At 35.7% G+C, this 27,969-nt stretch overlaps 7 protein-coding genes across 9 annotated transcripts in view; 4 read left to right on the top strand and 3 right to left on the bottom strand.

Moving 5' to 3' along the window:
* Positions 1 to 29, top strand: part of LOC105220035 (protein O-mannosyl-transferase 2) — a 105,994-nt gene extending 105,965 nt beyond the window's left edge. Inside the window, exon 13 of the mRNA XM_054230877.1 lies at positions 7 to 29. Within this exon, the coding sequence (XP_054086852.1) occupies positions 7 to 14 (8 nt within the window). The 3' untranslated portion in view covers positions 15 to 29. The remainder of the gene's footprint in view (positions 1 to 6) is intronic.
* LOC128921901 (putative nuclease HARBI1) overlaps positions 1 to 27,969 on the bottom strand; it is a 199,948-nt gene that overhangs the window by 150,123 nt on the left and 21,856 nt on the right. The gene's annotated exons all lie outside the window — the stretch shown is intronic.
* On the top strand, positions 20 to 8,746 carry LOC128919758 (tigger transposable element-derived protein 1-like). The gene is given in 2 exon segments (XM_054230926.1): positions 20 to 394; positions 452 to 8,746. A coding segment is annotated over 1 exon segment (1,377 nt). The 5' UTR covers positions 20 to 394; positions 452 to 5,446; the 3' UTR covers positions 6,824 to 8,746.
* LOC105220212 (uncharacterized) lies at positions 9,176 to 10,161 on the bottom strand. The gene is made up of 3 exons (XM_054225868.1): positions 10,071 to 10,161; positions 9,779 to 9,904; positions 9,176 to 9,711 (listed from the first exon to the last, which is right to left on the bottom strand). Exons 1-3 carry the CDS (start codon positions 10,159 to 10,161, stop codon positions 9,176 to 9,178), a joined length of 753 nt encoding a protein of 250 aa, XP_054081843.1.
* Positions 9,580 to 15,528, top strand: LOC128921902 (putative nuclease HARBI1). Of its 2 annotated transcripts, XM_054230892.1 has the most exons (5): positions 9,580 to 12,107; positions 12,173 to 13,789; positions 13,855 to 14,165; positions 14,233 to 14,503; positions 14,767 to 15,528. In XM_054230892.1, the coding sequence occupies exons 3-5, from the start codon at positions 14,047 to 14,049 to the stop codon at positions 15,430 to 15,432; spliced, it is 1,056 nt and encodes a 351-aa protein (XP_054086867.1). In that variant the 5' UTR covers positions 9,580 to 12,107; positions 12,173 to 13,789; positions 13,855 to 14,046; the 3' UTR covers positions 15,433 to 15,528. The 2 variants fall into 2 exon arrangements, with proteins under 2 accessions (XP_054086867.1, XP_054086862.1); XM_054230887.1 differs by having other exon boundaries at positions 9,580 to 13,789.
* On the top strand, positions 23,505 to 25,364 carry LOC128919957 (uncharacterized). The gene is made up of 5 exons (XM_054225866.1): positions 23,505 to 24,020; positions 24,091 to 24,293; positions 24,350 to 24,476; positions 24,540 to 24,843; positions 25,315 to 25,364. The coding sequence occupies exons 1-5, from the start codon at positions 23,997 to 23,999 to the stop codon at positions 25,362 to 25,364; spliced, it is 708 nt and encodes a 235-aa protein (XP_054081841.1). The 5' UTR covers positions 23,505 to 23,996.
* Positions 25,680 to 26,810, bottom strand: LOC128921908 (uncharacterized). Its single transcript, XM_054230911.1, has 2 exons — positions 26,268 to 26,810; positions 25,680 to 26,212 (listed from the first exon to the last, which is right to left on the bottom strand). Exons 1-2 carry the CDS (start codon positions 26,460 to 26,462, stop codon positions 25,709 to 25,711), a joined length of 699 nt encoding a protein of 232 aa, XP_054086886.1. The 5' UTR covers positions 26,463 to 26,810; the 3' UTR covers positions 25,680 to 25,708.

Raw genomic sequence — 27,969 nt, 5'->3', positions numbered from 1 at the left:
TTCCAGCAATGTAAGAATAATTATTGGGAACACGATTGCCAACGAAATGGATCTGTGTTTTTTTAAGAAAACTTTCGAATGAACCGAATTTCATTTAATAAATTATGCGACATCCTTCGTCCTCTACAAAAAATGAATACGAACTACCGAAAAGCTATTACGCTCGAGAAAAGAATGCCTATAGCAATACTTGCTTTAGGCTCATCTGCGGAGTATCGGAGTACCGCTAATATGTTCGCAAGCCGTAGCGATATTTTATCGGAATTCTGCACCGAAATCTGGAGACTACTACAACCATCCTGTTCCAAAATGTTTCCACTAAATAGGGAAAGCATAACAGAATTGGTGACTGGTTTCGAGGTATTGGGATTCCCACAATGCTTAGGAGCAATTGGTAAATATTAGTTATAAATTCTTAAATTTACAACGATTATATAATAATTGTTTACAGAAGGATGCCACATTGAGGTTCACCCATCATTTGAACAAACTGTGGATTATTTTAATGACAAAGGATGGTATTCCACCGTTTAATGGCATTAGTTGATGCAATGTAAAATATGGAAACGAATTATACATATAAGTACATACTTAATGTATGCAATGTGTTTTCAGATACCGTTTTATTTACATAAACGTTTGACGCCTGGGACAGGCGATGTAATGACTCTCAAATTCATGAGACGTCGTCACTTAAGTGAGAAATGAAGAATTGTCCTTTATAAGTGAAATGTCTCGAGAAATTTCAGTTTTAAATGCACCTGTATTTATTATTGGGCATTCTTCTTTATCAAACAACAGATGGAACCGTATCCTTTTAGCGTAAATCAAATTAATCGTGAGTTGTCGAAAATGCTTTTGGACAAATCAAGGCTCGCTTCATTTTTTGACTAGTTGTGTTGAAATCCTGATTTGCTTTTTCAAGCTTTTTTTTCTATTTACAGATTCACTCGGCTCAGGTGATGACTAGGGATGCAAACGATGTATCAAAGTTTTTGAAACATCGATGTTTTCGTCAAAAAGCATCGATATTAGCCATCGATTTCTTGAATCTAAAAATATCGATGCATCGATGTCACTTTCAACAATGTTTTATGTCGATGTTTTATATAAAAATTTGACTTCACACTTTTTCGGGTATTAACTCGAAACTCTCTATTTGGATACGCTTTATTACATTAGAATTCGATTTTTGTAAAATACGTAGAATTCGTTAAAGGAATGTGCGCTTGGACAATACTGCGGTTACTTTTATGATTTATTTATACAATTTAATTCTGGCGTAGGCTACTGCGTTAGATCAGAGATTCAAATTACTGCATTTTAAAGATGCTATGGCTAAAAGAAATATTTTTTTTTGTTTCATAAAAAATTCAAAGAATCGCGCTGATACAACAGAATTTTCGGATGAGTGTGAAACATAATACTCGTTTGATATTTGGAACCAGAATAAACATTTGGTCCACCAAAAGGTGAAATGTAAGCTGTCAAATTTATCTACAATTACAGGGACGGAAGGTTGAAGAGAAAGTGTATCTCGGCTGTTACCCTTACCAATCAGAAGCCAATATAGTTTCGGTTGACATGAATACTGTGTTTCCGGAGTTCTATAAATAGGCTTATTAATATTTACACATTGTGGCCACTTCAGTGCCGAGTAAACGACCGTTTTCTAAACCCTAAATTCTAAATAAAGGCGACTGCGAGTGGGAACCGCCAGAACTGCTACTATCTCCTATAAATACTATATTTTTTATCAAATTTGATTACTTACCTAAATATTTGCAGACAAAAGAAGAAAGAGACCGAAAGGCAATGGTAATGCATGTTTTGGAACGAAAACCCATTTTTTCTATGAAAACATGTTTTCAATGTCGGACCGAAAGTAGTGTTGTCTTAATAAAACTAAATAAATAAATTGGGAGAAAATAAAATGTTCAGTTTCTCCCGAACTTGACTTAAGGCGTTAGATGGGTTTCTAAATATATTTTTTTAATTATTAAATAGTGCAATATGTTGAAATATTCTCCAAGAAGTTCAAATCCGAGTAAAATTCTAAGAGGTAGACTTTTTGGAACTTCTGCCCATCAGGCCACATTGTATTAAAACTTAGGGTGAACCCACACCGGATTAGTCAAAGATGTCTTTGGCTAAAAAGACACAAAATCGTTTTCGAGTTTTTCATTTTAGTTATATACTATTTTTGCAATAAAATTAAAATTCTGAATCTATTCGAATATATAAAGATTCATTATTCAAACAAATGCAACTCTCAATTTTCTTCTTCTTCTTGACTGGCGTAGACACCGCTTACGCAGTTATAGCCGAGTCCAAAACAGCGCGCCACGTATCCCTCCTTCTGGCAGTTTGGCGCCAATTGGTTATACCAAGCGAAGCCAGGTCCCTCTCCACCTGGTCCTTCCATCGGAGTGGAGGTCTCCCTCTTCCTCGGCTTCCACCAGCGGGTACTGCGTCGAATACTTTCATAACACATACAGTTCATCGTTCCATCGTCTACGGTATTCGCCGTTGCCAATGTTTAAGGGACCATAAATCTTCCGCAAAACCATTCCCTCGAAAACTCCTAGTGCCGTCTCATCGGATGTTGACATCGTCCACGCTTCTGCACCGTAAAGTAGGACTGGAATGATGAGAGACTTGTAGAGTTTGGTTTTTGTTCGTCGAGAGAGGACTTTACTTTTCAATTGCCTACATAGTCCATAGTAGCACCTGTTGGCAAGAGTGATTCTGCGTTGGATTTCCAGGCTGACATTGTTATTGCTGTTAATGCTGGTTCCCAGGTAGACGAAATTATCTACAACTTCAAAGTTATGACTGTCAACAGTGACGTGGGAGCCAAGACGCCAATGCGTTCACTGTTTGTTTGATGACAGGAGATATTTCGTCTTGTCCTCGTTCACCACCAGACCCATACGCTTCGCTTCCTTATCCAGTCTGGAAAAAGCAGAACTAACGGCGCAGGTGTTGTTTCCAATGATATTGATATCATCGGCGTACGCCAGTAGCTGTACACTCTTATAGAAGATTGTACCTTCTCTATTTAGCTCTGCAGCTCGTATTATTTTCTCTAGCATCAGGTTAAAGAAATCACACCAGAGTGAGTCACCTTGTCTGAAACCTCGTCTGGTATCGAACGGCTCGGAGAGGTTCTTCCCGATCCTGACGGGGATTTTTGTGTTGCTCAACGTCAGCTTACACAGCCGTATTAGTTTTGCGGGGATACCAAATTCAGGCATCGCGGCATAAAGGCAGCTCCTTTTCGTGCTGTCGAAAGCAGCTTTAAAGTCGACAAAGAGATGGTGTGTATCGATCTTTTTTCACGGGTCTTCTCCAAGATTTGGCGCGTGGTGAAAATCTGGTCAGTTGTTGATTTTCCAGGTCTAAAGTCACACTGATAACGTCCAATCAGTTTGCTGACGGTGGCCTTTATTGAATAGCTCGGCCTTATTGTTCTTCAAGCGGGTAATTGCTATTCGAATTTCTTCCCTCCACAAACACCGTATACTCTGGTCATCAATAACTAGATCACCTCTGGGGATCCTACAGGAGTGTGCTCCGGTCTTGAAACCTTCAAAATTTTCGAGCATTACCCCTGTCGGCCAGCTTGTCAAGCTCTTCATACTCACGCATTTCGGCCTCTTTCTTTTTTTGTCTGTAAATGCGTCTCGCTTCCCTCTTCAGCTCTCGGTATCTTTCCCATCCCGCTCGTGTTGCGGTCGATCGCAACATTGCGAGGTAGGCAGTTGCTTTCTCTCCACTGCGAGACGACAATCCTCATCATACCAGCTGTTATTTTGACTTTTCCGAAAGCCAATGGTTTCGATTGCAGCTGTACGTAAGGAGTTTGATATGCCGTCCCACAGTTCCCTTATACCGAGATGCTGATGAGTGCTCTCAGAGAGCGGGAGTGCAAGTCGATTAGAAAATCGTTCGGCTGCCGGTTGTGATTGCAACTTCTCGATGTCGAACCTTCCTTATGTTTGTTGACGTGTGCGCTTTTCTACACAGAGGCGGGTGCGTATTCTAGCTGCTACAAGATAGTGGTCCGATGTTGGGACCACGAAGCGTACGCACATCAAAAACACTGGAGACATGTCGTCCATCTATCACAACATGAGTGATTCGATCCGGGGACAGCCAAGTAGCTTGATGGATTTTCTTATGCTGGAATCTAGTACTACAGACGACCATATTTCGGGCCCCAGCGAAGTCGATCAGCCTCAGACCGTTTGGTGATGTTTCGTCATGGAGGCTGAATTTTCCGACTGTTGTGCCAAAGTCACCTTCTTTACCCACCCTAGCGTTTAAATCGCCAAGCACGATTTTGACATCGTGGCGGGGGCAGCGCTCATTGGTACGTTCTAGGCGCTCATAGAAGGTATCTTTGATCACTTCGTCCTTCTCTTCCGTCGGGCGTGGGCGCAAATCAGCGATATGTTGTAGAACCTCGCTTTGATGCGGATTGTGGCTAGACGTTCATCCACCGGAGTGAATGCCAGGACTCGACGACGAAGTCTCTCTCCCACCACGAATCCCACACCGAATTTGCGCTCCTTTATATGGCCGCTGTAGTAGATGTCACAAGGACCCACCTTTTTCCGTCCTTGTCCCGTACATCGCATTTCTTGGATTGCGGTGATGTCAGCCTTTACTCTTACGAGGATATCAACCAGCTGGGCAGATGCACCTTCCCAATTAAGGGTCCGGACATTCCAGGTGCATGCCCTTAATTCGTAGTCCTTTAAACGTTTGCAGTGGTCGTTATCAAAATTGGGGTCTCTCACCTGAGGCTGTTTTTTCTTTTTCATTACGGGGTGTTTTTATGTTTTGGGTCCCAGACCCTACGCACAACCGCATAGGCGGGTTTCGCCTTCTCACTTTAGCTCGCCTCCAAACGGATGTCTGTTGGCTACCCAGAGGATACTTGGTCTAAGACCGGAAGTCGTGAGCTGCTTGAGCCACATGTAAAAGAATCGTTCCTGGCCACTCCCAAGTGAATGACAGTCAGAAACTTTCCTCACTTACGTGAACTTCTACATATGACTCCATCCTCCACTCTCAATTTTACTTACTTAAAAATACACTGCTGTTATTGGATGTTAAAGTAAAGAATTGATAGAAAAGGTAAATAAGGAAATGTCATAAGAAAGCTCAGCGACATGGCGTCCAAGCGAAGAAAATTAAATTTAAAGGAGGAATTTTAGATGAATTAAAAGCGGGGGAAAAGATTGCAACAATCTCAAAGCGTACAAATATACATGAAGCAACAATTCGTACCATAAGGAAGAATGAAACAACGATAAGAAAAGTAGTTGCAGCCGCCAGTACTGTGTGCTTTTTAAGTGGGTTTTATGTTCGCGATGTTGCAATTTTGAAAGCAGAACGTGCACTTCTATGTTGTATTGATGACCATGCAGTAAAGAGGATGCCTATTGATACAAGGTCTATAAAAGCAAAGACGCAACAATTTTATGTGACAATTAAAAACGAAGAACCTTCCACTTCAATTAATAGCGAGCGATCCCATTTTAATGCCAGTCATGGCTGGGTACGAAACTTCCTGAAAAGAAATTCACTACACAATGTTAAAGTTATAGGAGAAGGAGCCTCAGCTGATGAACATGCGGGGAGAGCGTTTCCTAAAGAGTTCTTAGAAGCAATTACGTTTGGAGGTTATGAGGCTCACCAAGTACTCAATGCGGATGAGACCGCACTCTTTTGGAGGATAATGCCTAGTCGGACTTATGTGGCAAAGCAAGAAAAGTCTGTGAAAGGTTTTAAAGTAGCAAAGGAGCGTATCACGTTATTGTTATATAGCAATGCATCAGGAGACAAAATGTTGAAACCTCTTCTTGTTAACAAAAATCTTAACCTTAGGGCCTTAAAAGGTCAGTTAGAATATTTCGTTTTAAACACTGATATGTATTCTAATTCGCTAATTCGTTCCACATGTATTGATAAAACCAAGCTTCCGGTCCATTGGATGGCAAATAAACAGGCTTGGGTCACAGCTTCACTTTTCAAAACAAAACTTCTCCGTTCAAAACAACTTGATTTCAAAGTTTTACTAGTTATAGACAACTCTCCTGGTCATCCAGACATTTCTCATAAAAACATGAAGATAATATTTCTACCTCCTAATACGACGTCGTTAATACAACCACTCGATTAGGGCATAATTGCTGCTTTTAAACGTTATTATGTGAAGCATTCTTTTCAACACATAATAAACGGAATTGAAACAAATAACGAAATGAACGTAATATCAGCGTGGAAAACATTCGATTTAAAAAACTGCATTAGTTGTTCTGTAAGAGAAATTAAGCAAACCACTTTAAATAGGTGCTGGAAAAACCTGAGGGCGGATGTAGCGGTAATGGATACTGAGAATGAGACATTATCTGAATATGCCGATATTTTCCAAGTTTCCCATGCGATCGGAGGAGAAGGATTCCACGATATAACCATTGAAGATATCAATGAACTTTTCGAAAATGTTGTTATTTCCGACGATGAGATTTTGCAAAATTTTGCAGAAAACGATTGTAATGACAACAAAGAGAATGATGAGGACAGCGAAGCACATTCAAACGCTGCTGGTCTTAGTGCATCTTTGATCCAAAATGGGTTAAACATAGCGATGGAGTTAGAAAATCATTTCCTCAACTTGGACCCAAACACGGAACGGTCTGCAAGATTCCAGCGCCAATTAAATGAAACAGTAGAATGCTACCGTGAGCTGTATGAAGAAGTGAAAGAAAAGAAGACGCAGCGAATAATGACTGATTTTTTTAAACCATAAACGTATTTTATATTATATTCCTTTTGTTAACATTCCCTGTTTTGTTCGTTCCTTTTAAAAGTAATACATATGTATATAATACCATGAAAATCTATAGTGTTTTAATTGTGTAAGTAGTGTACAGTGAGAAAATAGATAGATTCACATATAAAATTAGAAATTTTTTTCACGTTTACCTTTTTTGCACGATTTTTTTTTTTGTAAATTGGTCTTTATAGAGAGTTTTATATTAAAATCTGTCTTTTTTTGCACGGTTTGTTTTTGCACGGGTAATTTACTGTCCCAGTTAACCGTGCAAAAAGGAGATCAACTTTACTCTTTGGAAGTTCCGGCCATCAGGCCACGTCAGTATGAATGTAAAACTTTAAACACGTTTATCTCAAAACTCAATTTTTTAAGACCGTGAACACGACATATCGAAAAGTTATAAAGCGATTTTATTTTATGACATTCTTGCATCAATTAAAAATAATGAGATACCAACAAAACTTATACGGCTATGCAAAATAACGTTGAGCGCTACCACCAGCTCGGTCAGAATAGAGAAGGATCTCTCCGACCCGTTCGATACCAAACGAGGTTTCAGACAAGGCGATCGCCTATCGAGAGATTTCTTTAACCTAATGCTTGAGGAGAGAATTCGCTGCAGATCTTAATCGTACTAGCACAATCTTTTTCAAGAGTCACCGTTGGCCTGTGCCGACGACATCGACTTTGTCGGCTGCAACAACAGGGCCGTGTGTGCAGCATTTTCAAGCCTGGAAAAAGAAGCGAAGCAAATGGGTCTAGTAGTGAACGAGGGCAAAACGAAGTACCTCTTGTCATCATGCAAAGGGTCTCAGCGGTTAGGAGACCACGTCACTGTTGACAATTACAACAAATATTCTAAACATATTGCACTATTTAATAAGACAAAATATTTTTTTTTTCAAATTTTAAATTTTTGAAACACGCCGGTGGCAGAAAGCCCCATATACATATATATTTATAAAAATAATCATCATTTGAATAAATAAATACATAAATTAAAAACATAGTGTTATAATTAATATTTCCGCAGGAGTTATACTTTCTTGGTAGTTTTTATTTGGCTTAAAAATTTAAGGTTTTACATTTTGAATACTTTCTTTTATTTCAATGCATACCAAGCGAGGCAAAAGACATAGATAATTGCAAATTGTCCTATTACGGGCGCAGTAGGCAATTGAAAAGGCCAAAGTTACGGTATAGACATAGTGCGGCGCATAAAAATACAGCAGTTGCGCTGGCTTGGATCTATCGCCCGAATGTAAGAAAAAACGAAAAATGTACGACACCGAACCCACTGGTAGCCGACAAAGAAAATGACGACCGAAACTCAGGTGGAGGATCAAGTGGATATGGACCTGACGAAGCTTGAAATCCCCAACTGGCGCCGTTGTGCGCAATACAGAGAAGACTGGCGAAGGCTTGTAGTGCCAATGGATGATGTTCTGAAAGTGATGGCATCAACACACATGTTCATTTCTGATTGCACTCATATTTAAAAAAGCAATTTCTAGTTATTTAACGAAGGTTATTTGTTTGTTCTTGGACAATTAATTTTTGCCAGTCGTTATAAGGCAAAAGTTTGTCAAAAAAATTTTTAATTTTTTTTCGTTGGTTCAAAAATGGCATCCATGTACTATCGAAATATTTCAGTTTATTGACTTTAAATTAACCAATAATTAGTAACTGTCCACGGCAAGAGTATTTTTTATACGTACATTTTTATTAAAAATAATTAAAACGCCCTGTTTTCAACCTCTGAAACCCACCTAACCTCCTTTACAAAGGAATGAAAAGTTATTAATATTATAGATATTATTAACGCTATAAGGTCTTAATGAAGACAACGACTGTAGCTGTTGAGAAGGGGAATTTCGGATATCCATTCGCAAAGCTTCTTATATCGCGCATGTCAGACCGAATGTGATGTGATCTTCACAATATGTGCCACCTTTCTAATTTTAATTTTGCATGAAAGAAGGCAGAAGCAGGCTCATCTAACGACTTATTGTGAAAGGGGAATTTCGGATAACCACTCGCAAAGATTCTTATATCCCGCATGCCAGACCCAATGGGATCTACTCTTCACAACATGTGCCGCCTTCAGAATGTAGATTTTGCATGAAAGTAGGCAGTAGGCTCATCTTGAATAATAATTTTTCATCATTAACAAAGATTCTCCTCTTGGTGTCGTCGTGTATGTAGTTCCTATATGCTATTTCACAGAGTTTTCTAATATTATTATTATACTAAATAAAGCAGTTATTGCACACATTGCATTTAACATAGCAAATAAATTCATAAATTTGTTATAATTGTTCCTTTTCAATTCCACTGGGCTTGAGTTGCCTGCATTATAAGATCTTGAAGTGACTTAAACTCTCCCTCACTGTTTGTTTTTGATGATATTGTAGCATCCTGATCATCTTCATATAAATTTTCGTACACATAATCAACGTTTGGAGTTCTTAGGGGCATTGAAGTAATTGAATCATAATCACTGTCATCATAATTGTCTTCTAACTCATTGCTTTTATTTGAATCTGAATGATCGATACCATGTTGATGATTAAAGAGCTTAATAAGTTCGTCAATTTGCTCCGTTGGCATATCGGAAACCATCCTAACAGCAATTTTTCTTCGCGAACGTTTAAAATCCTTATTTGATTTTTCGTCATCCTCATTGAGTTTTTTTAATGAGGTCTTTAACAATTGTTTAGATAATATCATATTTTCTAATAATGAGCTTTGCCGAGTTCCTTTTTTCGCATTCATTACTACGTATTTAGAATTCTCTCCAATAATACGATTCCGAATATCCATTGAATCTGCTTGATCCTTTTCTGACTTTAATAACTCAACTATAGAACGAATTACAAGTTAGTATAACATATCACTATTATCATAAACAATGCAGCTTTTACTTACCTCTTTCAGATGAAAGTCCTAACTTTTGTTGATAAACGTTCCTCTGATTGTAGAGGTGTTTTGATTCCTCAGTTTTTGGTTTAATGTAATACCCATAAGTACTGGGGAAAGTTAATATTTGTGTAACTGCAATTATATATATAATATTCATATTTAAAAATAAAAATTTCCGATGACGAAGTCTTATTAAAGTGATGACACTCAGTGCACAACTGACATCCTTCCACATTATCCGCATTCTTTTATATAAGTATGTGAAGTACGCGCTTAAGCAATAATAAAGTGGTGACACCTGCCATTAGCAAAATTATTAACGCGTCATCCACTTCAGCCAGTTGACTGCGCTTCCAGACACATTTTATGTCGTTTGGTGCGAAAACCATTTTGGCCGCCGGTTGCACTTTAAATAGGCGACAGTTTAATAACAATAAAAAGAGTAAGACCTCTACAATGTGACTCCATTACAAACGCTTGCACTAGGAACCAAACGTATACTGATGATTTGAAACCGCCATCAATTCAGGTATCTTAAGCAACTATGTGTATGTGCAAGCATAAATATTAATTAGTACAAATACTAGCTTCGCGAATATTTACCTAGATTTAGATCACTTAAAATTTGCGCATGCATATGCGTGGTACCTGCATATCCTTTCAAATGAGCTCATCATTATTTTGAGAAAAAATGCAAAGGAGGCATCGGACATTAAATTATATAACACATTTTCAATAATTAAGCGAATTAAGCCGAGAACTGTTGCACGATAACTTAATAGTCCCACAATTCAGCATATAATCCACTATAATAACGAAAGTCATTATACTATATATAGTATATGGGCACTCCTGTAATTTATGCACCGATTTTCTTCATTTTGGACATCCACCTTTGGTAACATTTAACCATTCCTACGAACTAAGACGAGACAAGGACGAATACACGTACAAACAGACATCCCTAATTTGACTCGTCTCGTCATCATGATCAAATGTGTTACCAAACAGTCGTTAGGTGAACAAGTCTATAACATTTTGTGCTACATGTTCAGTATATTATATGATGTTTTATTATACTGCAGTTGAACTTCCCTAATCCACAAAAAAACCTTCGAGTTAGAGAGACTTCGAATTATAGTAGTTTTCATTAAAACATACAATTTTTCAATAAGCTGTAAAAAATAGTTTTATTTATATACTTCGCATAAAGTGTTATGTACATATGTTAAAACATGTATCGTATTTTTTGTTCGACTCCATACCGTATACAGAATTGAATACTCCCAAGAGAAGAATGTTATCAGTGCAAATGAAATTTATTCGGGCAATGATTTGATATTTAACCTGAAAGAAATAGTTAAAACTACTTTTCTCATTTCGATTTTACTACTGCATTTGTTTTTTCGTCAAAGTTGTTAAAGAAACATATCATGTATTAATTTTTGCTTTGTGCAAAACCTTTATAAGGGTACAAAGAGCAAAATAAAATGCAAAAGAAGTTTTTGTTCTCTTATTATTTCATATTTCAATGTCCCGTGCGACATCAAAAAGTAACACTTGCTACCACTGCATCGGAAATATATCGCAAAATTAGTTTGAATTTGAGTACAAACGGTTAATTTGTATACAATTAAAATAAAAAACCTTGTTCAAATATCTGAAGATTTGTGATTTTGGTAACTACTTAAAATAGGTCACATGCGACATTGTGGGTGTGGAGTTCAAAAATTGAAAATTATTTTTTTCTTATAATATTAACCGCACTTTAAATTCCACTGAAATAGCTATTCAAATAGATTTTGTCAAAAATTATAGGCTTACAAATCAAAATAAGAGTGCTCAAGGTTGTCAGGAGAAAATCGTTTGCTTTTATAAGTGATAAGCTAACGCATGACATATTATTTTCTTGATAAATCTCTTAACTAAAATCAAGAAATCCTTTAGTTGCTTGTCTAAAATATTTATTTTTTTAAGGTAACTGCTCTCAGTTTAAAAACAAATGTATATTATCAAGCCGTCGATGGAATGGGAGCAGTGGGAGTTATCAAAAGGAAAGTCTGGCTGATAACGAAATCCAAAAAATTGTATACCCGAGGACAGCAATTTCTGAAAAAAAAACTGTATTTCACGTTCATAATACTATTTTCATTTCATACTATAGAATTTTTGTTGTTTCTCGTTGGATATTAGTTAAAATAAATAAATACATTTACTACTTTTTTAAGCCAGTTTATTGGACTTGTTGTTAAATAATTCCGTATTATAACAACAAAATCAACATAAATATTATGATGGAAAAACGGTCTCGTGCAACATGTCCCGTGCGAATGTGGTAAATATTTAATTAAAAAAAAAACTATAAATTATTTTTGGGTGAAATTCATACCAATTTTAAAGGCATCCATGCACAGCGCTCTACAATCAAAAACATTTGAATATTACCTCACAATTCGCTGAAATCGCCGTTTGAATCGTTGTCCCCAAAAACGACTCCCATTGCAAAAATGAAGGAAGAAGGAGATCGGTCTGCGTACCACACAATACACTTTGCTACTCGTCGCAACGACGAGCAGAAAAATTTAAACGTTTAAATTTTGTTCATAATTGTATGTTATAGAGACTTCGAGTTATAGAAATTTTTATTAAAACATAAATTTTTCAAAAAGGTATAAAATATAGATTTACCCACAATTTTAGTTATTTTCTTCGCAAAAAGTTTTAAAACGCGTAATCTGTAATTTTGTTTGTTGCACTTTCCTATTGTTTAGCTCTTGACGTCTGTATCTCAGGCCTTTGTTACACGATTTATGAAATCTATAAGAGTAATATCATATTTTTTGTTCGCCTCCATACCAATATAGGGACTCCTTTAAAATTGTTCCTTGATAGTAAAATTTTAAATTTGTATTATGTCAAAAAGTTCGATTTATGGAAGGTAATTGTAGATATTGTCGGGAAAATAGTATTATTGCCAGAATGGGGCTTCATATATAATTATAAAAATAAGCATTATTTAAATAAATAAATTAAATATATACAATGTGTTTTAATTAATCTTTCCGCAGGAGTTATGCTAGTTTATGTTTTATTAAAGCATGCATCTTCAGTTATTGAATCAAATTTTTTATAATATTTGTAATTATTGAAAATAGGACTGCATAGATCAGCATATCAACGAAACATATTTAAACAATATTCTGGGACATTTTTATTTACAAGTTCCACAAACTCAGCCGTTGGCACCTCATTTCCCATTACAAAAAAATGTCTTTCCGTGGATATCATAACTCATGATTGGTTCATCAAAAAACAATAAACTAAAAATATTTCGACAGTACATGTGTAAATCAAATTAATGAACAAAGAAAAAAAGAAAATATTGAATTTTGAATTTTTGATCACACTTTTTAGGTCAAATTTCCGCCATATATTGGGTCATATATGTGTGCAAAATTTGAACAAAATCGCTTTATAACTTTTCGAGATGTCGTGTTCACCGACTTAAACCGAGTGGGGTTGCACTCCGGGAGTGCAGGCAGAAGTGAAAACTTGAACTTATGGCCCGTTGAGCACTTTTTTGGGTGAGCGTTTTTAGGGGCGCTCGAATTGCGTTGATAATTTTGGATAATATTCTAAACATATTGCACTATTTAATAAGACCAAAAAATTTGTTTAAATTTTTGAAACCCAATTGAGGCAGGAAGAAAATGCTATGTTGTTGTAAACAGCTTAAAGGTTAGTTTCCAGCTCTCAAGAAAAAGTTCCAGAAATAATCGGTATTGTTTCTTTTGTATGAAATAGTAGTAAACAAGAAATTTTGACATTTCATATTGCACCGTGAATGTTAAACAATGGAAGAAGAAGTGTGTGAAAAATTCAAAACAAACAAAAAAGAGATTTCTTTAAGCAAGAGTAATTGGTAAGTTACTTAAATTTATTTAAAAATATCGTGATTAACTATTTGTATTTATTTTTCAGGTGGTGCTCTTTAGTTTCTAGAATGGAAGACGATGGGTAAATTTTATACACTATTTCACCAAATTATAGTTTTTATACAAATATATTTTCTTATATTTTAGGCTAAATTTGATGATATTATTGAACTGTGGTGCTTTCATGACCATCATGGAATCTGGAATCAACAAAAGAAATCGCAGAAAAATGTGTCATTTGGTGAGCCCTTATCTCAAGGCAAGAAATGAGAAGGGAGGTTTGTCACCGATTTCGAAAACTTGCGGAATGATTCAGCTCGTTTCGTTGAAAATTTCCGCATGCCGCCATGTATATTTGATGAGTTTTGGGAGATGCTGGAGCCGCATCTGCTTCCAAAGCGAAATAGCAGACCAAAGGATTTCATCCCAGCTAAAGCTAAATTTGCAATTGTACTAGAGTATGTTATGAAAATATATAATATACTATATTAGCACAAATAGAATTTGACCGCCTTCTTTTTTCAGGTACCTGGATTCTGGAGATTTACAACGTCATATTGCCTCCTGCTACCGAATTAGTAAGCAGCATTTTGGAAGAATCGTGTCCGACGTGTGTAAGGCAATATGCTGCGTATTGAAAAATGAAATACCAGAGTGGACTGAATACACGTTGTTGGAGATATCTAATTGCTTCAGAACGCAATGGAATTTTTCGAACTGCGTCGGGGCTATCGATGGCAAACACATAGCTATCAAAGCCCCACCAAAATGTGGAAACGTGTTTTATAATTACAAAGTATGTAAATATGTCTGTATATGTATAGATTATAATACCCCGTACGCTAGGGTATGAAAATGAGTAAAATCGGTTCAGGAATTACCTCAGCCTTCACATACTATATATGTCGATTTTCGTTATTCTATTGGGCTTTATGAAGAATATCTGGGTCAAATTGTGTGTTATATAAAATTACAAAAATTAATTGCGAGAGTATAAAATGTTCGGTTGCACCCGAACTTAGACTTTCCTTACTTGTTATTAATATGTTTTTATTATAGGGATTCCATTCCATTGTGTTAATGGCTATATGTGGTGCCAATTATAAATTCACATACTTCGATATTGGTGCTTACGGAAGTGAAGGAGACTCCAATATTATGAAGAATTCGAGTTTCGGTATCAGCATTCATAATGACAGCTGCCAATTACCGGCCGACGGCTTTATCGATGGCAAAAAAGTATCATATTTCATTGTAGGAGACGACGCATTTCCACTGTGTAAACGTATACTGAAGCCACATAATAGCAAAAACCTTTCCAAAGAGGAAAAAATTTTCAATTATCGTTTAAGTAGAGCAAGACGGTGTATTGAAAACGCGTTTGGAATTTTAAGTGCAAAATGGCTTTGCCTGAGAAATGTATTATTTTGTCATCTGGATCGTGCACAATCGATTGTTTCAGCATGCTGCTTACTACATAACTTCCTGATCAATAAATGTCGACCGGCTTATAATCCTCCTACCTTCTCTGGATTAGAAGGCATCGACGGGGTATGGGAATCAGGAGAATGGGAAACTATACAACAAGAAGGCCCTTTGAATGAATTAGTTGCCTACCGGGGAAGAGCATCAAATTATGGCAAATATGTACGAAATGTCATAAAAGATTACGTAAATTCTACATCTGGATCTGTTCCATGGCAAAATAATGCAACATTTCTTTGAACTTTCCAATATTCATGTTTATTTATAAAAAAATACTTACTATTTATTTTATGTTACCAATATATATGTTTTTTATTAAAAAATAAGTTTAATATTTCTAAATTTCATGTTTATTTATTTCATAACTAATGATAAGGTAAAAGTGTATAAAAAGTTAATTGTTAGTTTTATTTCTGTTCCTTATTCTATTTTTTTGTTTTAAGTTCATTTACTTGCTGTAACAGCATACTGTTAAATTCCATACACATATCATAACCAACTGACCGTGGAAGCTTATTCAACAACCAGTCAAAACCAGCAAGAACTTGTGCATATGGTGAGTTCTTCTTTCCTGCTACCAAATCCTCTTGTTTCTTCAAGGTGTTATTGAATCGACTCCATGCCTCATCATTTTGGCTTCCGCTAAATTTCCGCTTACTTGTGGTGGGTGTTGGATTCTGAAAAATACACAAACAAAAAATAAAACATTTTCATTTACATGCACATTATATACACATGATATAAACTTAAATAATCATATTGCGGAACATTTAACTCCTCCACATCCGCTCTATTTATGGGGGAAGATTTTTTTTTTTCAATATTTCTTTATTTATTGAATCTGCTTTGTTTAAAGCCTAACAATAAGTATTAAAATCTTAAATCTATTTACATCTAAGTAAGCTCAAGAATGTGTTTAAGCTTTTTGGCAGAACGTTGCTCTTTAGTAGGCAGGTAGATCTCTTCTTTTTAAACGAGTTTGATTGGAATGTACCAAGGCGTTTGCCAATGGGTTTGGATGTTCACGAAGTTTAGAATATTAAATATATTTCTTTCTGCTGTCCTCTATTTCCTTCTTTACCATAGGAATATCAAGATCCTTATGGATATTTTCATTACGCATGTACCATGGTGAACCCGTTATTGTTCTAAGCATTTTAGATTGGAATCTCTGAATTATATCAATGTTGGTTGCACAGGTCGTACCCCACAGTTGAATACCATACATCCAAATCGGTTTTATGATTGCATTGTATAACAGGACTTTGTTGTCTAGGCTAAGTTTAGAATTTTTGTTTAGAAGCCAATTTAAATTTGCTGCTCTTAACTTCATGCAAGTTACTTTACTCGCTATATGTTTCCGCCACGTAAGCCTTCGATCCAGGTGATAAGTTACGATAAGTTACTTCATTCGCTTGGGGTACTAATACATTGTTTATTTTAACTGTCCGACATGTTTCTGGCCTTAGAGAAAATGTAACATGCTTGCATTTTTGCTCATTAATTTTTATACGCCAGTTGGCTAGCCATTCTTCGACACAAGTTAAGTGCTCCTCTAATACTCTTGATGCTCTAATGGGGCATTTGCTTCGGCTTACTATGGCTGTGTCATCCGCAAAAGTAGATGTCAATACGTTATTAGCTATTGGAATGTCTGCTGTATATATTATGTACAGAGTGGGGCCTAATACACTGCCCTGAGCTACACCGGCTCTTATTGCTCGTTCTTCTGATATAAAATCTGCTACTTTAACCGTAAATTTCCTATTTCTTAAATATGACTCCAATGTTTTATGCAATTCGTAAGGTAAAACGTTTTTGATTTTCCATAAAAGTCCTTCATGCCACACTTTATCAAACGCCTGAGCCACATCTAGAAATATAGCAGAACAGTACTCTCAATGTTCGAATGCCTTCCTAATTTCGTTAGTTATTCTATTTATGTACTTGCTCTACAGTGCCATGTTTTGTACGAAAACCGAATTGGTGCGTTGGTGCATTATTTTCATGAAGGAAAGGAGACATCTTTGATAGTAAAACTTTTTCGAATATTTTGGAAAGACATGGTAAGAGACTTATTGGTCTGTAGGAAGATGGTTGTGTTAAGTCTTTTCCAGGTTTATCTATCATGATGATCTGCGACTTTTTCCACGAAATTGGATAGTAACCGAAACCAAGAATTGCATTAAAGAGCAAAGAGAGCACTGATATAGCAATATTTGGCAACTCAATTAACATTTTTGGAGTAATATTATCGTGTCCTGAAGACTTTTTCGGATTTAGCTCTTTTAGGATCTTGATAATTTCATAAGTAGACGTCCTAATAGACACGCTTGACTCGTTTGCAATATTGGGCAAAGTTGGCAACTTAAAGTTGTTTTTTGGTCCATTGGGTTGAAATACCTTTTCTAGGTGATTTTCAAAGCAATTTGCCTTTTCTTCATTACTGCGCGCCCAATTACCATTCGACTGTCTTATAGGCATCTTGGAATCTACTGGCGGCTTAAAATACTTTTGGGCTTTCCAAAGGGAGTTTTTCTTGCTAGAATTTGGACACAGGTGCTTTATATAATTTTCAGTATTGTATTCTTCATCGCGTTTAAGTGCTTTTTTTAACTTACGTGCAGCCGATTTCAGTTGACGCAGAGTTGAAGGGGAACGACTTAACTGCCATTCACGTCTCGCTTGACTTTTCTCATTTACAAGCTTTTCTATTTCATTATTAGTCATGTTTCTAAAAACCTTAACTTTTCTTTTAGGTGTTGCCAAGACAGCTGCATTTGTTATTACATCATTGAATTCCATTACGCTTTCATCAATATCTCTTCCTGTACCTTTTTTTAAATCGATATTAATGTGGCTACTGATATATTTTCTATATTTCAACCAGTTAGTTTTAAAAGATGTTAGACTTTTTACTTTTGGCTCAACTATCATGGGCTGTTCGCATAACTTTATTAGTACAGGAGAATGATCTGAAGATAAGTCTGTACATGTATCTGCTGTTATTAGCGATCTATCTATATTTTTGACTACAGCAAAATCTATTAAGTCTGGTATTTTGTTTCTATCACTGGGCCAGTATGTCGGCTTACCAGGAGATATTATATCAAGGTTATTGTGCTTATTTATAATAGTGTAGTGCAGCTGTCGTCCTTTCGGATTAATAAGACGTGAGCCCCAGTACATGTGTTTTGCATTATAATCACCACCTGCTAGAAATCTTGGACCTAGCGTTCCAAAAAAAAAATCTTTAAATTCGCAGTCTGTAATTTTAAAACGAGGTGGACAGTATATAGCTGTCAGATTGAGGTCAGAACCTCGATTTTTCAATGATATTGTTGTAGCTTGTAGCTGCGCTGTAGCATGTGGTTCTAAAGTATGGTGGTTTAGCCGATTTCTAACCAATACTGCTGTTCCACCGTGCGCCTTTCCATCTGGATGATTTGTAACATGAAGTCTATATCCCGCTATAAAGAAATTGTTTTTATTTGTTAAATGAGTTTCTGATATCAGCATAACATCTATGTTTTTTTCAGTCAGAAATCGTATTAACTCCAGTTTGTGTTGGTTTACACCGTTGGCATTCCATATAAAAATATTTAGTATGCTCATTTTTTAGATAATAAGGTTTGTAACATTTGATTTTGAGATTTGATCAAATCTTGGATCATGTTTTGCATCGTAGACCTGAATTGTGTCATACATTGAGTCAGATTTAGAATCATATTTTCGATACCTCCACTTGGTGGATTTTGCGGTTATTGCATTTGCACAGCGTTGCCTTTTACCACATTTGCATAGCTTCCCTGGACAAGGATATCCTTAGAATTACCAGGTTTCGAACTCTGGTCTGTAATTACTACATTTTCGTTACGAGGGATATTCAACATTTGGTTACGACGAGCTTGAATTCCCAGTGACAATTTTGATTTCAAGTCTTTATATACAGGGCAGCCCCTGTAGTTAGCAGTATGATTTCCTTGATTTTTTATTGGATTAGAGTTTGGCAACAATTCAATTTTAAACATTGGTTGTGGTACTTTATTTCTATTGAAGATATTTACCACATTTTTAATTCCAAAGCCGCATTCTTCAAGGGCTTCTTTGATATCATTAGATTCTACCGAAGACTCAATGCCTTTTACAACAACAACTAGGCCTTTAGAGCTCTTCAGTTGATAAGAATAATAATTCTTGTTGTTATTTGACAAAAATTTCACTATATCCATAAAACTTTTCTCAGTGTAGGATTGTATTTTAGTTTCATCTATCTTGCATTTTTTCAAAGGCACGATATGAAAATAGTTGGTACTTACAATTTCACTGAGTTTAACAACAAGTGCATTTGAGCTACGCTCACGTAAATATATTGGCGGCGGCTTGGCATTCGCGACTGTGGTGGCACCCTTCGCATCGTCGCCCAAAGATGGGGGAAGATGAATCGAAATCTTCAAAAGCTGGACGTAAGCTAATCCACCCAGCTTTGCACTCACTAACTAATAAAACATAAAAAATAAAAACATGTTAAGAGATTCATAAAATAAAAGTTTAATTTATATACACTTACCAGTTTTGCCAAGGGAATTGCTTATGTGGACCCAGGCCTGCTCCACAGCATTTTTATTTGAATGCAAAACGTTAGTAATGTCCCATATTCGGGGCCATTTTTCCACTTCTTTAATTAAGTTTTGTTTTTCACCTGCAGTGAAATTTCCAATTCGCTTTTGCCGCTTTGTTGTAGGTATTAAGTCTTCCATTTCTAATGTTTAAGCCAAAGAATATATAAAATTCAAATCAAATTCAAATAAAACCACAAACTTGCTTCTTCTTCCCGCTCAATTTACTTCAGAAATATATAGAAACTGTTATGTTTCTTCGCAAAACCAGTGTTGCCTATCCAAAAAGTAAAAAATAAAAGTAGTAAATATACTTACTTAATTTCTTGAGAGCTGGATATTGCCACAAGAAAATTTAATACAAAAAAACTGCTTGAGCTTTTCTTTAGTGTTTTTTTTTGTATGGAGTTTTAGCTTTTCTTGAGAGCTGGAAACTAACCTTAAAAGCTTAAATCAGTGGTCGGCACGAGAGGAATTGTGACTGTGTAGGTGAGTACGAAAGAAAAGATACCCTTTGAGAACTATGGAACCTTACATTTTGAGAATGTTTTCCATTTTGCCATAAAACATGCATTTTTGTACTCATCTTTTAGTTATTTTATTATTAAAACAAATATATTAGATCGTAAAAGCCTTAACTTTACTGTCTTTAAACAGCTTAAATCCATAAATATAATACATAACATTCATCACACTAAGGCATTTCGCGCAGGGCACTTATGCATAGTGCCGCAGCCATCCGCGATGTTCATTCATTGTTGGTTCCAGAGATAAAGAGATGTTCAACTCTCATTTTATTGGAAGTGAGAGCATAATGACAAACGTCAAAACCTACTAATCTTTGACATTTGACTGGAATCAGTAGGTTTTGACGTTCCGCAATTGGGAAACTGGAACGGCCAGATTGAAATGTTGCTAAAAAAATTTGAAAACAGACATATTTTCCATTTTTTCCATCCATTTGTAACTGCCACAAATAAGAAGAATAAGAATAGAAAAACAGCACGCAGCTTTAGTACATGTAAGTATATTTCAATAACATTTAATTTTTATCTAGATTTTTCAGACAAAATGCCGAAAGCAAAAGAAAGCTGGAAAAAGTGTGTTGTTGGCTGCGGTGAGGGAGGAATGGTGTTTAAATTTCCCAGCGTGGGAGCGGACCTCGAACGGTAAGTAGTTCAAAAAACGTACAAAAAATAGTGCAAAAAGTGTCATAAACCAATAAAATAAAGTGTAAAGTAATTGCGGTGCGATAAATTTGAGACAAAAAAATTTCTTACGATCATTATATTTTTCCTTTTAATAGGCGTAAATGTTGGCTCAAGCGTTTAGGTGTTTTTGAAGAAGTTGGCGAAAAACCGCCTAAACACATTTTCGCGTGTGAACGTCATTTTTCCGAAAAAATGCGCCACGAACGAAAATTGCGTCCGAGGGCCGTTCCCGACGTAAATTTAGTAATAGAGCCTACATTTAATGCCTCTAATTCTCTATTAGAAAAACCCATAGAGTTGGGTACGGAGGATTTCGATCCTATTGAAGAAGCTGTCTCAAATGCAATCGGTGCATCGAAGCAGCTTCTTCCTCTTTTTGAAACGGAAAATCGCGATGTAGTTCTAGAGCCTCTTCCATTCTTTGAGGAGGAGCATTTAAATAGTATTAGTAGTAGTATAGTATGTATTAGGTGTAGTTTTTTGAATAGTAAACGTCAAAATCACGGTCAGCGGTATGATAGTTTTTTTAAAACCATAGCTTTGGGTGTATTTTTCTTGTCGCCAGTTGCTTATCGATACCTAAAGCACCAGCTTAGTTTTCCATCAGAAAACACTTTGCATAATTTTGTTTCAGATTGGCCTCGTTTCCCAGGTTGCACCCAAAGCAACATAAAATCGTTAGAAATTAGGTGTAGGGGACTTTCTTTTGAACAAAAGTTCGTATCCGATTCTTGTGATGAAATGTCACTGAAATGTCATTTGCAGTATGATAGGAAATTTGATAAGGTGATAGGTCTCGAAGATTATGGCGATGAAAATCGTACATCTAGATTAGCCAATACTGCAATGACCATAATGGTGCAAGGTATAAGTGGCGAACCTTGGTCCCACCCATTAGCATATTTCTTTGTAAGAGGTTCTTGCAAAGGAGATGCCTTCAAAAAATATATTCTTGAAGCCATTACACAACTTCAAAATATAGGACTAGTTCCTTGCCATTTTGTTTGCGACCAAGGTACTAATTTTCAAAATTTTGCTAATTTGTTAGGTGTTTCAGCGTCACGGCCTTTTTTCAATGTTAATGGCAAGGAAATATGTTTTTTTTACGATAGCCCCCATTTGATAAAATGCAGCCGGAACTGCTTACAAAATAATAAAAATAAAGTTAAAGTAAACAGTTTTTAGATGAGGCAGAACAGGTTTTAAAAACAATCCGGGTCGTAGATGAGTTAGGAAACGACACAACAAATAATTTCAATTTTATAAAAGGGTGGATAATTAATATACATAGTTTAAGACGCTTGTGGCGATTGCTGCCACATTCAGGATTTCCCTACCTAAAGACAAGACGACTATGCCAGGACAGTTTAGAACATTTTTTTGGTCAGATTAGAAGTAGAGGAGGTACTAGAACACCTTTCATGTTCTCTAGCTTATTTAGAAAGTCGTGGGGTCTACGTTACGTAAATATCGTAACGAAAGGAAACTGTGAGCTGCCTTTAGAACCCGAAGCTACAGTAATTTCAGAACATAGCAACAATGTTCTTCTTAATGTGTGCAATGATTCCCTTTTGAACGACCTTTCTTGGCAGGATTTTCAAGGCTTACCACGGCCCGAACACTTCATTGTTAGATCCATCATTTTAGATAGTAGTTTAGAAATCAATTTTTTAAAAGAAAACGCATTTAGTTACTTCTGCGGCTATCTATATTTGAAAATTTTCAAAATGCACACATGCCTCCTGCCCTTGCCTTATTTAGGAGATGAAATTCCTTCTGATGAATTCATCTTCATGCACCAAAATCAAATCGATAAATGCAACTTAGTTAAGCCGCCTAATGAATTTGTTGCATTTATTAATAACTTAGAAACTAAATTTGTTGAGGAATTCGACAGAAATTGTCACAAGATAGGTGTAGGAGAAATTCTTTTTTCTAAATTAAAAGTTGTTAGGCCCTTCTTGTGTTGTGAAGACTGTGACCCAAATATAGTAATTGCTCTTTTTATTAGAATTAGGATTTATTTTATAACTAAATTTTTAAATAGAGTTCTTTCAGTCCCCAATTTTAAGAATAAAATTTTATGTGTTTCTAATTTGTAGCTTTCTTCTTTTTTAGGGGTTACAATAGCCAAAATTTAAACAATGTTTTTTTTTAATATACAGAGGCTCTAAAGTCAGGTCTTAATTTTTAGATTAAGTGAGAATTAGGGTATTAAATGTAGGCATTTGTATATATGTATATATTTATTTTATTATAAAAATTGTTATTGCATGCTGTGATATTGTTTTTGTCAATTTAATTTGTTATTTATGAATTTATTGTTATTGCATGCTATTGTTTTTATCAATTTTATTTTTTTATTCATGAATTAATTGTTATTTTTTTGTTTTTTTCGTTGATTTATGTAAATAAAATATTTTTATGGGTGATATAGGCCTACTGGGGAACCGAGCACCCAAAAATAACTTCGATAACGCGCCCTTTTGCATACCTCATAGGTGGTGTGGAAAATGCAAATTGGGTGTTTAATTTAGAATGCCCAAAAAATTCTCTTTTTTCAGATCTGGCAACAATGCGAAATGTTATAAAAAACGCAAATTTTCAGGCACTCTCACACTGGAATAAGTTGGACATCCCTTTATCCCTGATGCCATGTTCGCGAGCATGTGTGACCGTGTAAAAGCCGCTTATGAATCTAATGCAGTGGTCGGCACTCCATACCACAATTGTGCCGACTCAAGTCACACGTACGCTTATAGCCTAGACAGACGACATCGCTAATTTGCATTAGCGGCGATGATTTGCTTTAACTCGCGCATTAATTCATTTTAAAGCAAATTAGTAATGCACAAAAATTTCGTGCATTTAGCTGAATTTACCACATTTGTGCTGGCAATGCTGCCCAAAAATGCCCGATTTTTGCTATTGTGAATGTTAATTGATAGAAAGAAGAAGAAGAAAACGTCAACAAATGATAGAAAGGAAAGCGTTAGAGGTAAGAAGTTTTAAATTTCTTTTTCAATTATGTGCAAGTTTATTGACAAAATCAAATTTTAATATTTTAGAAGATGGCAGAAATTAAGCAGCGAGTGGTTTGGACTAGCACTGATGAATGTGTGTTAATTGACTTGTGGCGTGAGCGGGCCGATGATTTAAGACGTGCCAAGCGCAATTTGCATATATATGCCGATATATCTGTGCAAATGGCACATAAATTTACTCCGAAGGAAGTCCATATTAAAATTAGAAACTTATCACAAAGATACAGGTATACTATGCTATTATAAAACATTTTTAACATTATTAACCTTTGTGAAATTGTAGAGAAGAAAAGAAGAAAACTGGCCCATCGGGGGGCAGCCCATCGACGTGGAAATATTTTGATGCGGTGCATCAAATCATAGGGCTGACTGCAGCCAATAATGCAGAAATTTATGAATCATTAACTGTGGTAAGCTTAAATTTCATCTTTTTATTTCTTTATCGTATTAACTTAAAACAATTTTTTCTTTAGGACATATCGTCATCAACATTGCTGCCGTTACCGCCATCTGTACCTGCAGCATCACCAGTAACAATGTCCCCGGAGCCGTTGTCGCCAGTAATACCATCGACCAGCTCGCCATTGTTGTCGCCACTGGATACCTCGTCCACATCCATGAGCACTTCTAAAAAGAGAAATTATATGGGTGAATTGGTGAAAGTGGCAAAACAACAACATGAATTGCTTAAGGTAGTGGTGGAAGATGGAAGAGATTTAAAAGAAAGAATCATTAATTGTATTGAAGAACAAAATAGTTCTACAAAAGAATTTAGAAGTATTTTTAAAAAGTTGTTGGAAAAAATGTAAATATTATATTTATTTTGTATACTATTAGTAGTTATTTATTTTTATTATTATTAATATAAATGTAACTGAATTAAATGTTAATTTAAAAAGGAAATATTAAATATTTAAAATAAAATGAAATGAATTAAAATGTAATGTAATAAAATGAATTTATTAATAATAAAAATAAATTTAAAAAAAGGAAATTTGAAATGAAAAATAAAATAGCTACCGTGGTATGTAACATAATTTGTACCGTTTTGAAATCTCATTGCTATGGCATTCCTAACCGCTGTCGCAGTTTGGTCATTTTCTCCTAATCTTGTTGTGTGATTGGGTTGATGTCTTCTTTCATCTTCTGCTGCTTCTTGTATCCATGCGGGAAAAACTTCATCGTTCTCAATCTTTAGAAAATTATGCAAAATGCAACATGCTCTAATTATAATATTAACATTTTTAGGAGCAACTTGCAAGCCTCTTCCAACTTTACGGAAGCGCGCTTTAAGTTGACCAAAGGCATTTTCGATCACTCGGCGACATTTGGACAGTCGATAATTAAAGTGCTTTTCAACAGGCGATTGATTAACCCCATATGGATATGGTTTCATCATATGATGTGATAAACGAAAAGCTGAGTCGCCAATAAGAAGCATAGGTACATTGATGCCTTCAATTATTTCGCTATTTTCCTTAAAAATACGAGCGTGTTCATGAAATTTCTTAAGTGAACTCCTCTCAAATATGTACGAGTCATTATTTCTCCCAGTGGATCCTATGTTTATGTACGTGAACTTTGATCTGCAAGTTATAAGAAATGTAAACACATGTGTATGAGAATCAATACAGTCATAAATTTACCTCTGATCACAGCTTGCCAACAAAATGACTGAATACCAGCCTTTATAATTGTAATAGTCTATGGCTTCCACTTTTTTGGGTTGCACTTCGATGTGGCAGCCATCAACAGCACCAAAGCATTGTGGGAACCCCATCAGTTTGAAACCTTCTACAATTCTTCTTAATTCTTGCGGATGTGGGGGGTATGCATTAATGCAATCCGAAAGAGTACCACATACTTCATGACAAAAATCGATCACAATTTCTCCAACTGTGCTGCGCCCAACGCCAAACAAACTGGCAACAGTCCTATATTCCGCTGCCGAACCCAAAGAAAAGAGTGCTATAGCTACTCTTTTTTCAAGTGAGATACAGCGCCTCATGTTGCTATCCATTTTTCCAATACTCTTTACCTTTTCGCACACTTTTTTGAATGCCCTTCTATCTAGCCGAAAATTTTCTTTGAACCTTGAGTCATCCATGGTTGGGACATCGTGCTCCCAAAATATACCACCTCGATCCTTAAAATATGCAATTTTTGATTTCAATCCCAAATTGAAATAACTATTTACTTACGAATTTCCAAATATGTCGATGGTGCTCCTGAGCGAATACAAGTCCAGCATGTATGATTTCGTTAAAATCCACTATTGCTTTTAATTGCACTTCATTATCTTGTAATGTATTTAATAACAATTTAATTCTTTCATTAAATTTCTTTTTGTTTTCCAAAAATACCAAAATTGCCATTAATAACTCTTTTTTATCCATTTTTATTTCACGTTTGTAATAAATAAACAAATTTCTCAATCAGCTGTATAAATGCACAAAATTTGTCGTCTGTCACTATAAAATTTCAATGCGCATTATCATTTCTTAATGCCAATTAATTTTGTTCGTCTGTCTAGGCTATTACGCTCTATCATTCAAGTGCTGAACACAAACACGACGACACAACACGACGTAGCGACGGCTGATCACAAATGTCGCTTTGAAGCCAGCGTCTTGAACATTTTGAAGACGGCAGCGACATATCAAACAGCAATTTCATTGTTGCCATACTAACATCTTTCACTTCAATAAAATTTACATATTTAGTTTAAAGTGAAATTATTTACGCCAAAAATGTAAAAATGGTCGATTTATTTATTTTAAATAATCGATTCTTATTATAAATGATATATCAAAGCTATTTTACGTTTCTGCTGGCAAAATAACGTCATACTTGTTAGAACTTTGAATAATTTTACATTTCACATGTTAGTGGCAGCTCTACAGCGGCCATTGTCGTCGTCAAAATTAGAAACATTTCTAATTTGGCGACAGCGAAGACTTCAACCCTTTTGTCGTGAAGTCGTGCTGTTGTCAAAAAATCTGTGCCCATAAGAACGCGTGTATTTTAATATTTGACAGATGTTGCTCGTCGCTTGTCGTCTTCTATGTGTTCAGCACATAACACACACACGTGTCTCTCACATATTGTTTGTCTCAAGTGTTGTGCTCTCAATTGCGCTCATTCCTTTTGCTTAAGCATTTTCGTCGGCCTCAACTCATGTACATGCAGAAGAAGAGCACGAAATCGGTTTGAGCTTGTGCGTATGAGCATGTTCGAAATTATCAGTACAAGGCAACAAGCCATATTTTAGAGTGCCGATCACACTCTAAGCAGAGATAAAGAGATGTACAACTCTCATATCACTGGAAGTGAGAGCGCAATATTAAACGTCAAAACCACCTAAACTTTGACAGTTTGTCGAGATGAGGAGGTTTTGACGTTTCGCAATTGGAAAAAGAGGGACTACCAGATTGAAATCCCTCAAAATTATTAGTCGAGTGGAGACATTTCTAATTTTTTCTGTCAATTTGTAACGGCCATGTACGGTTATTTATAAAAAAGCAATAAGCAGCTCGTGTACATGTGAGTAAATTTTAATGTTTGTTAGATAATTTAATATCTTTTTAATCATTTTATAGACAATATGCCGAAAGCAAAAGGTAATTGGAGGAAGTGTGTTGCTGGCTGCAGCGAGGGAGGACAATTCTATAATTTTCCAAAAGAGGGAACGGACCTCGAACGGTAAGTAATTAATAAAAAGATAGATAGTGCAAAAAGTGTACCAAATAATTAATAATAAAGTATTGATAAAGTGAAATATTTGTGAATAACAAGAGATTAAAAAAGGTTGTAATTTAGAAAAGTGAAGAAATTGTATTTCGATAATGTTCGATATATCGAAATTTTAATATTAAATAAAATTAAACAATCTTCTTCGCTCTT

The sequence above is a fragment of the Zeugodacus cucurbitae genome, chromosome 2 (assembly GCF_028554725.1).
Source record: "Zeugodacus cucurbitae isolate PBARC_wt_2022May chromosome 2, idZeuCucr1.2, whole genome shotgun sequence".
NCBI lineage: Eukaryota > Metazoa > Arthropoda > Insecta > Diptera > Tephritidae > Zeugodacus > Zeugodacus cucurbitae.
This window is presented reverse-complemented; position numbering and strand designations above follow the sequence as displayed.

Bases quoted from the DNA above. Each gene is read 5' to 3' on its own strand.
- LOC105220212 (XM_054225868.1), bottom strand. From the start codon at position 10,161: ATGGTTTTCGCACCAAACGACATAAAATGTGTCTGGAAGCGCAGTCAA. The intron at 9,905-10,070 runs GTGTCACCACTT...ATATAATTGCAG, and splicing joins AATAATTTTGCTAATGGCAG to TTACACAAATATTAACTTTC. The intron at 9,712-9,778 runs GTAAGTAAAAGC...TTCGTTCTATAG, and splicing joins AGGACTTTCATCTGAAAGAG to TTGAGTTATTAAAGTCAGAA.
- LOC128921908 (XM_054230911.1), bottom strand. From the start codon at position 26,462: ATGGATAAAAAAGAGTTATTAATGGCAATTTTGGTATTTTTGGAAAAC. The intron at 26,213-26,267 runs GTAAGTAAATAG...GCATATTTTAAG, and splicing joins ATCGACATATTTGGAAATTC to GATCGAGGTGGTATATTTTG.
- LOC128921902 (XM_054230892.1), top strand. From the start codon at position 14,047: ATGCCGCCATGTATATTTGATGAGTTTTGGGAGATGCTGGAGCCGCAT. The intron at 14,166-14,232 runs GTATGTTATGAA...TTCTTTTTTCAG, and splicing joins AAATTTGCAATTGTACTAGA to GTACCTGGATTCTGGAGATT. The intron at 14,504-14,766 runs GTATGTAAATAT...TTTTTATTATAG, and splicing joins ACGTGTTTTATAATTACAAA to GGATTCCATTCCATTGTGTT.
- LOC128919957 (XM_054225866.1), top strand. From the start codon at position 23,997: ATGATAGAAAGGAAAGCGTTAGAG. The intron at 24,477-24,539 runs GTAAGCTTAAAT...TTTTTTCTTTAG, and splicing joins TTTATGAATCATTAACTGTG to GACATATCGTCATCAACATT. The intron at 24,844-25,314 runs GTATTTTTAAAA...TAACATTTTTAG, and splicing joins TTCTACAAAAGAATTTAGAA to GAGCAACTTGCAAGCCTCTT.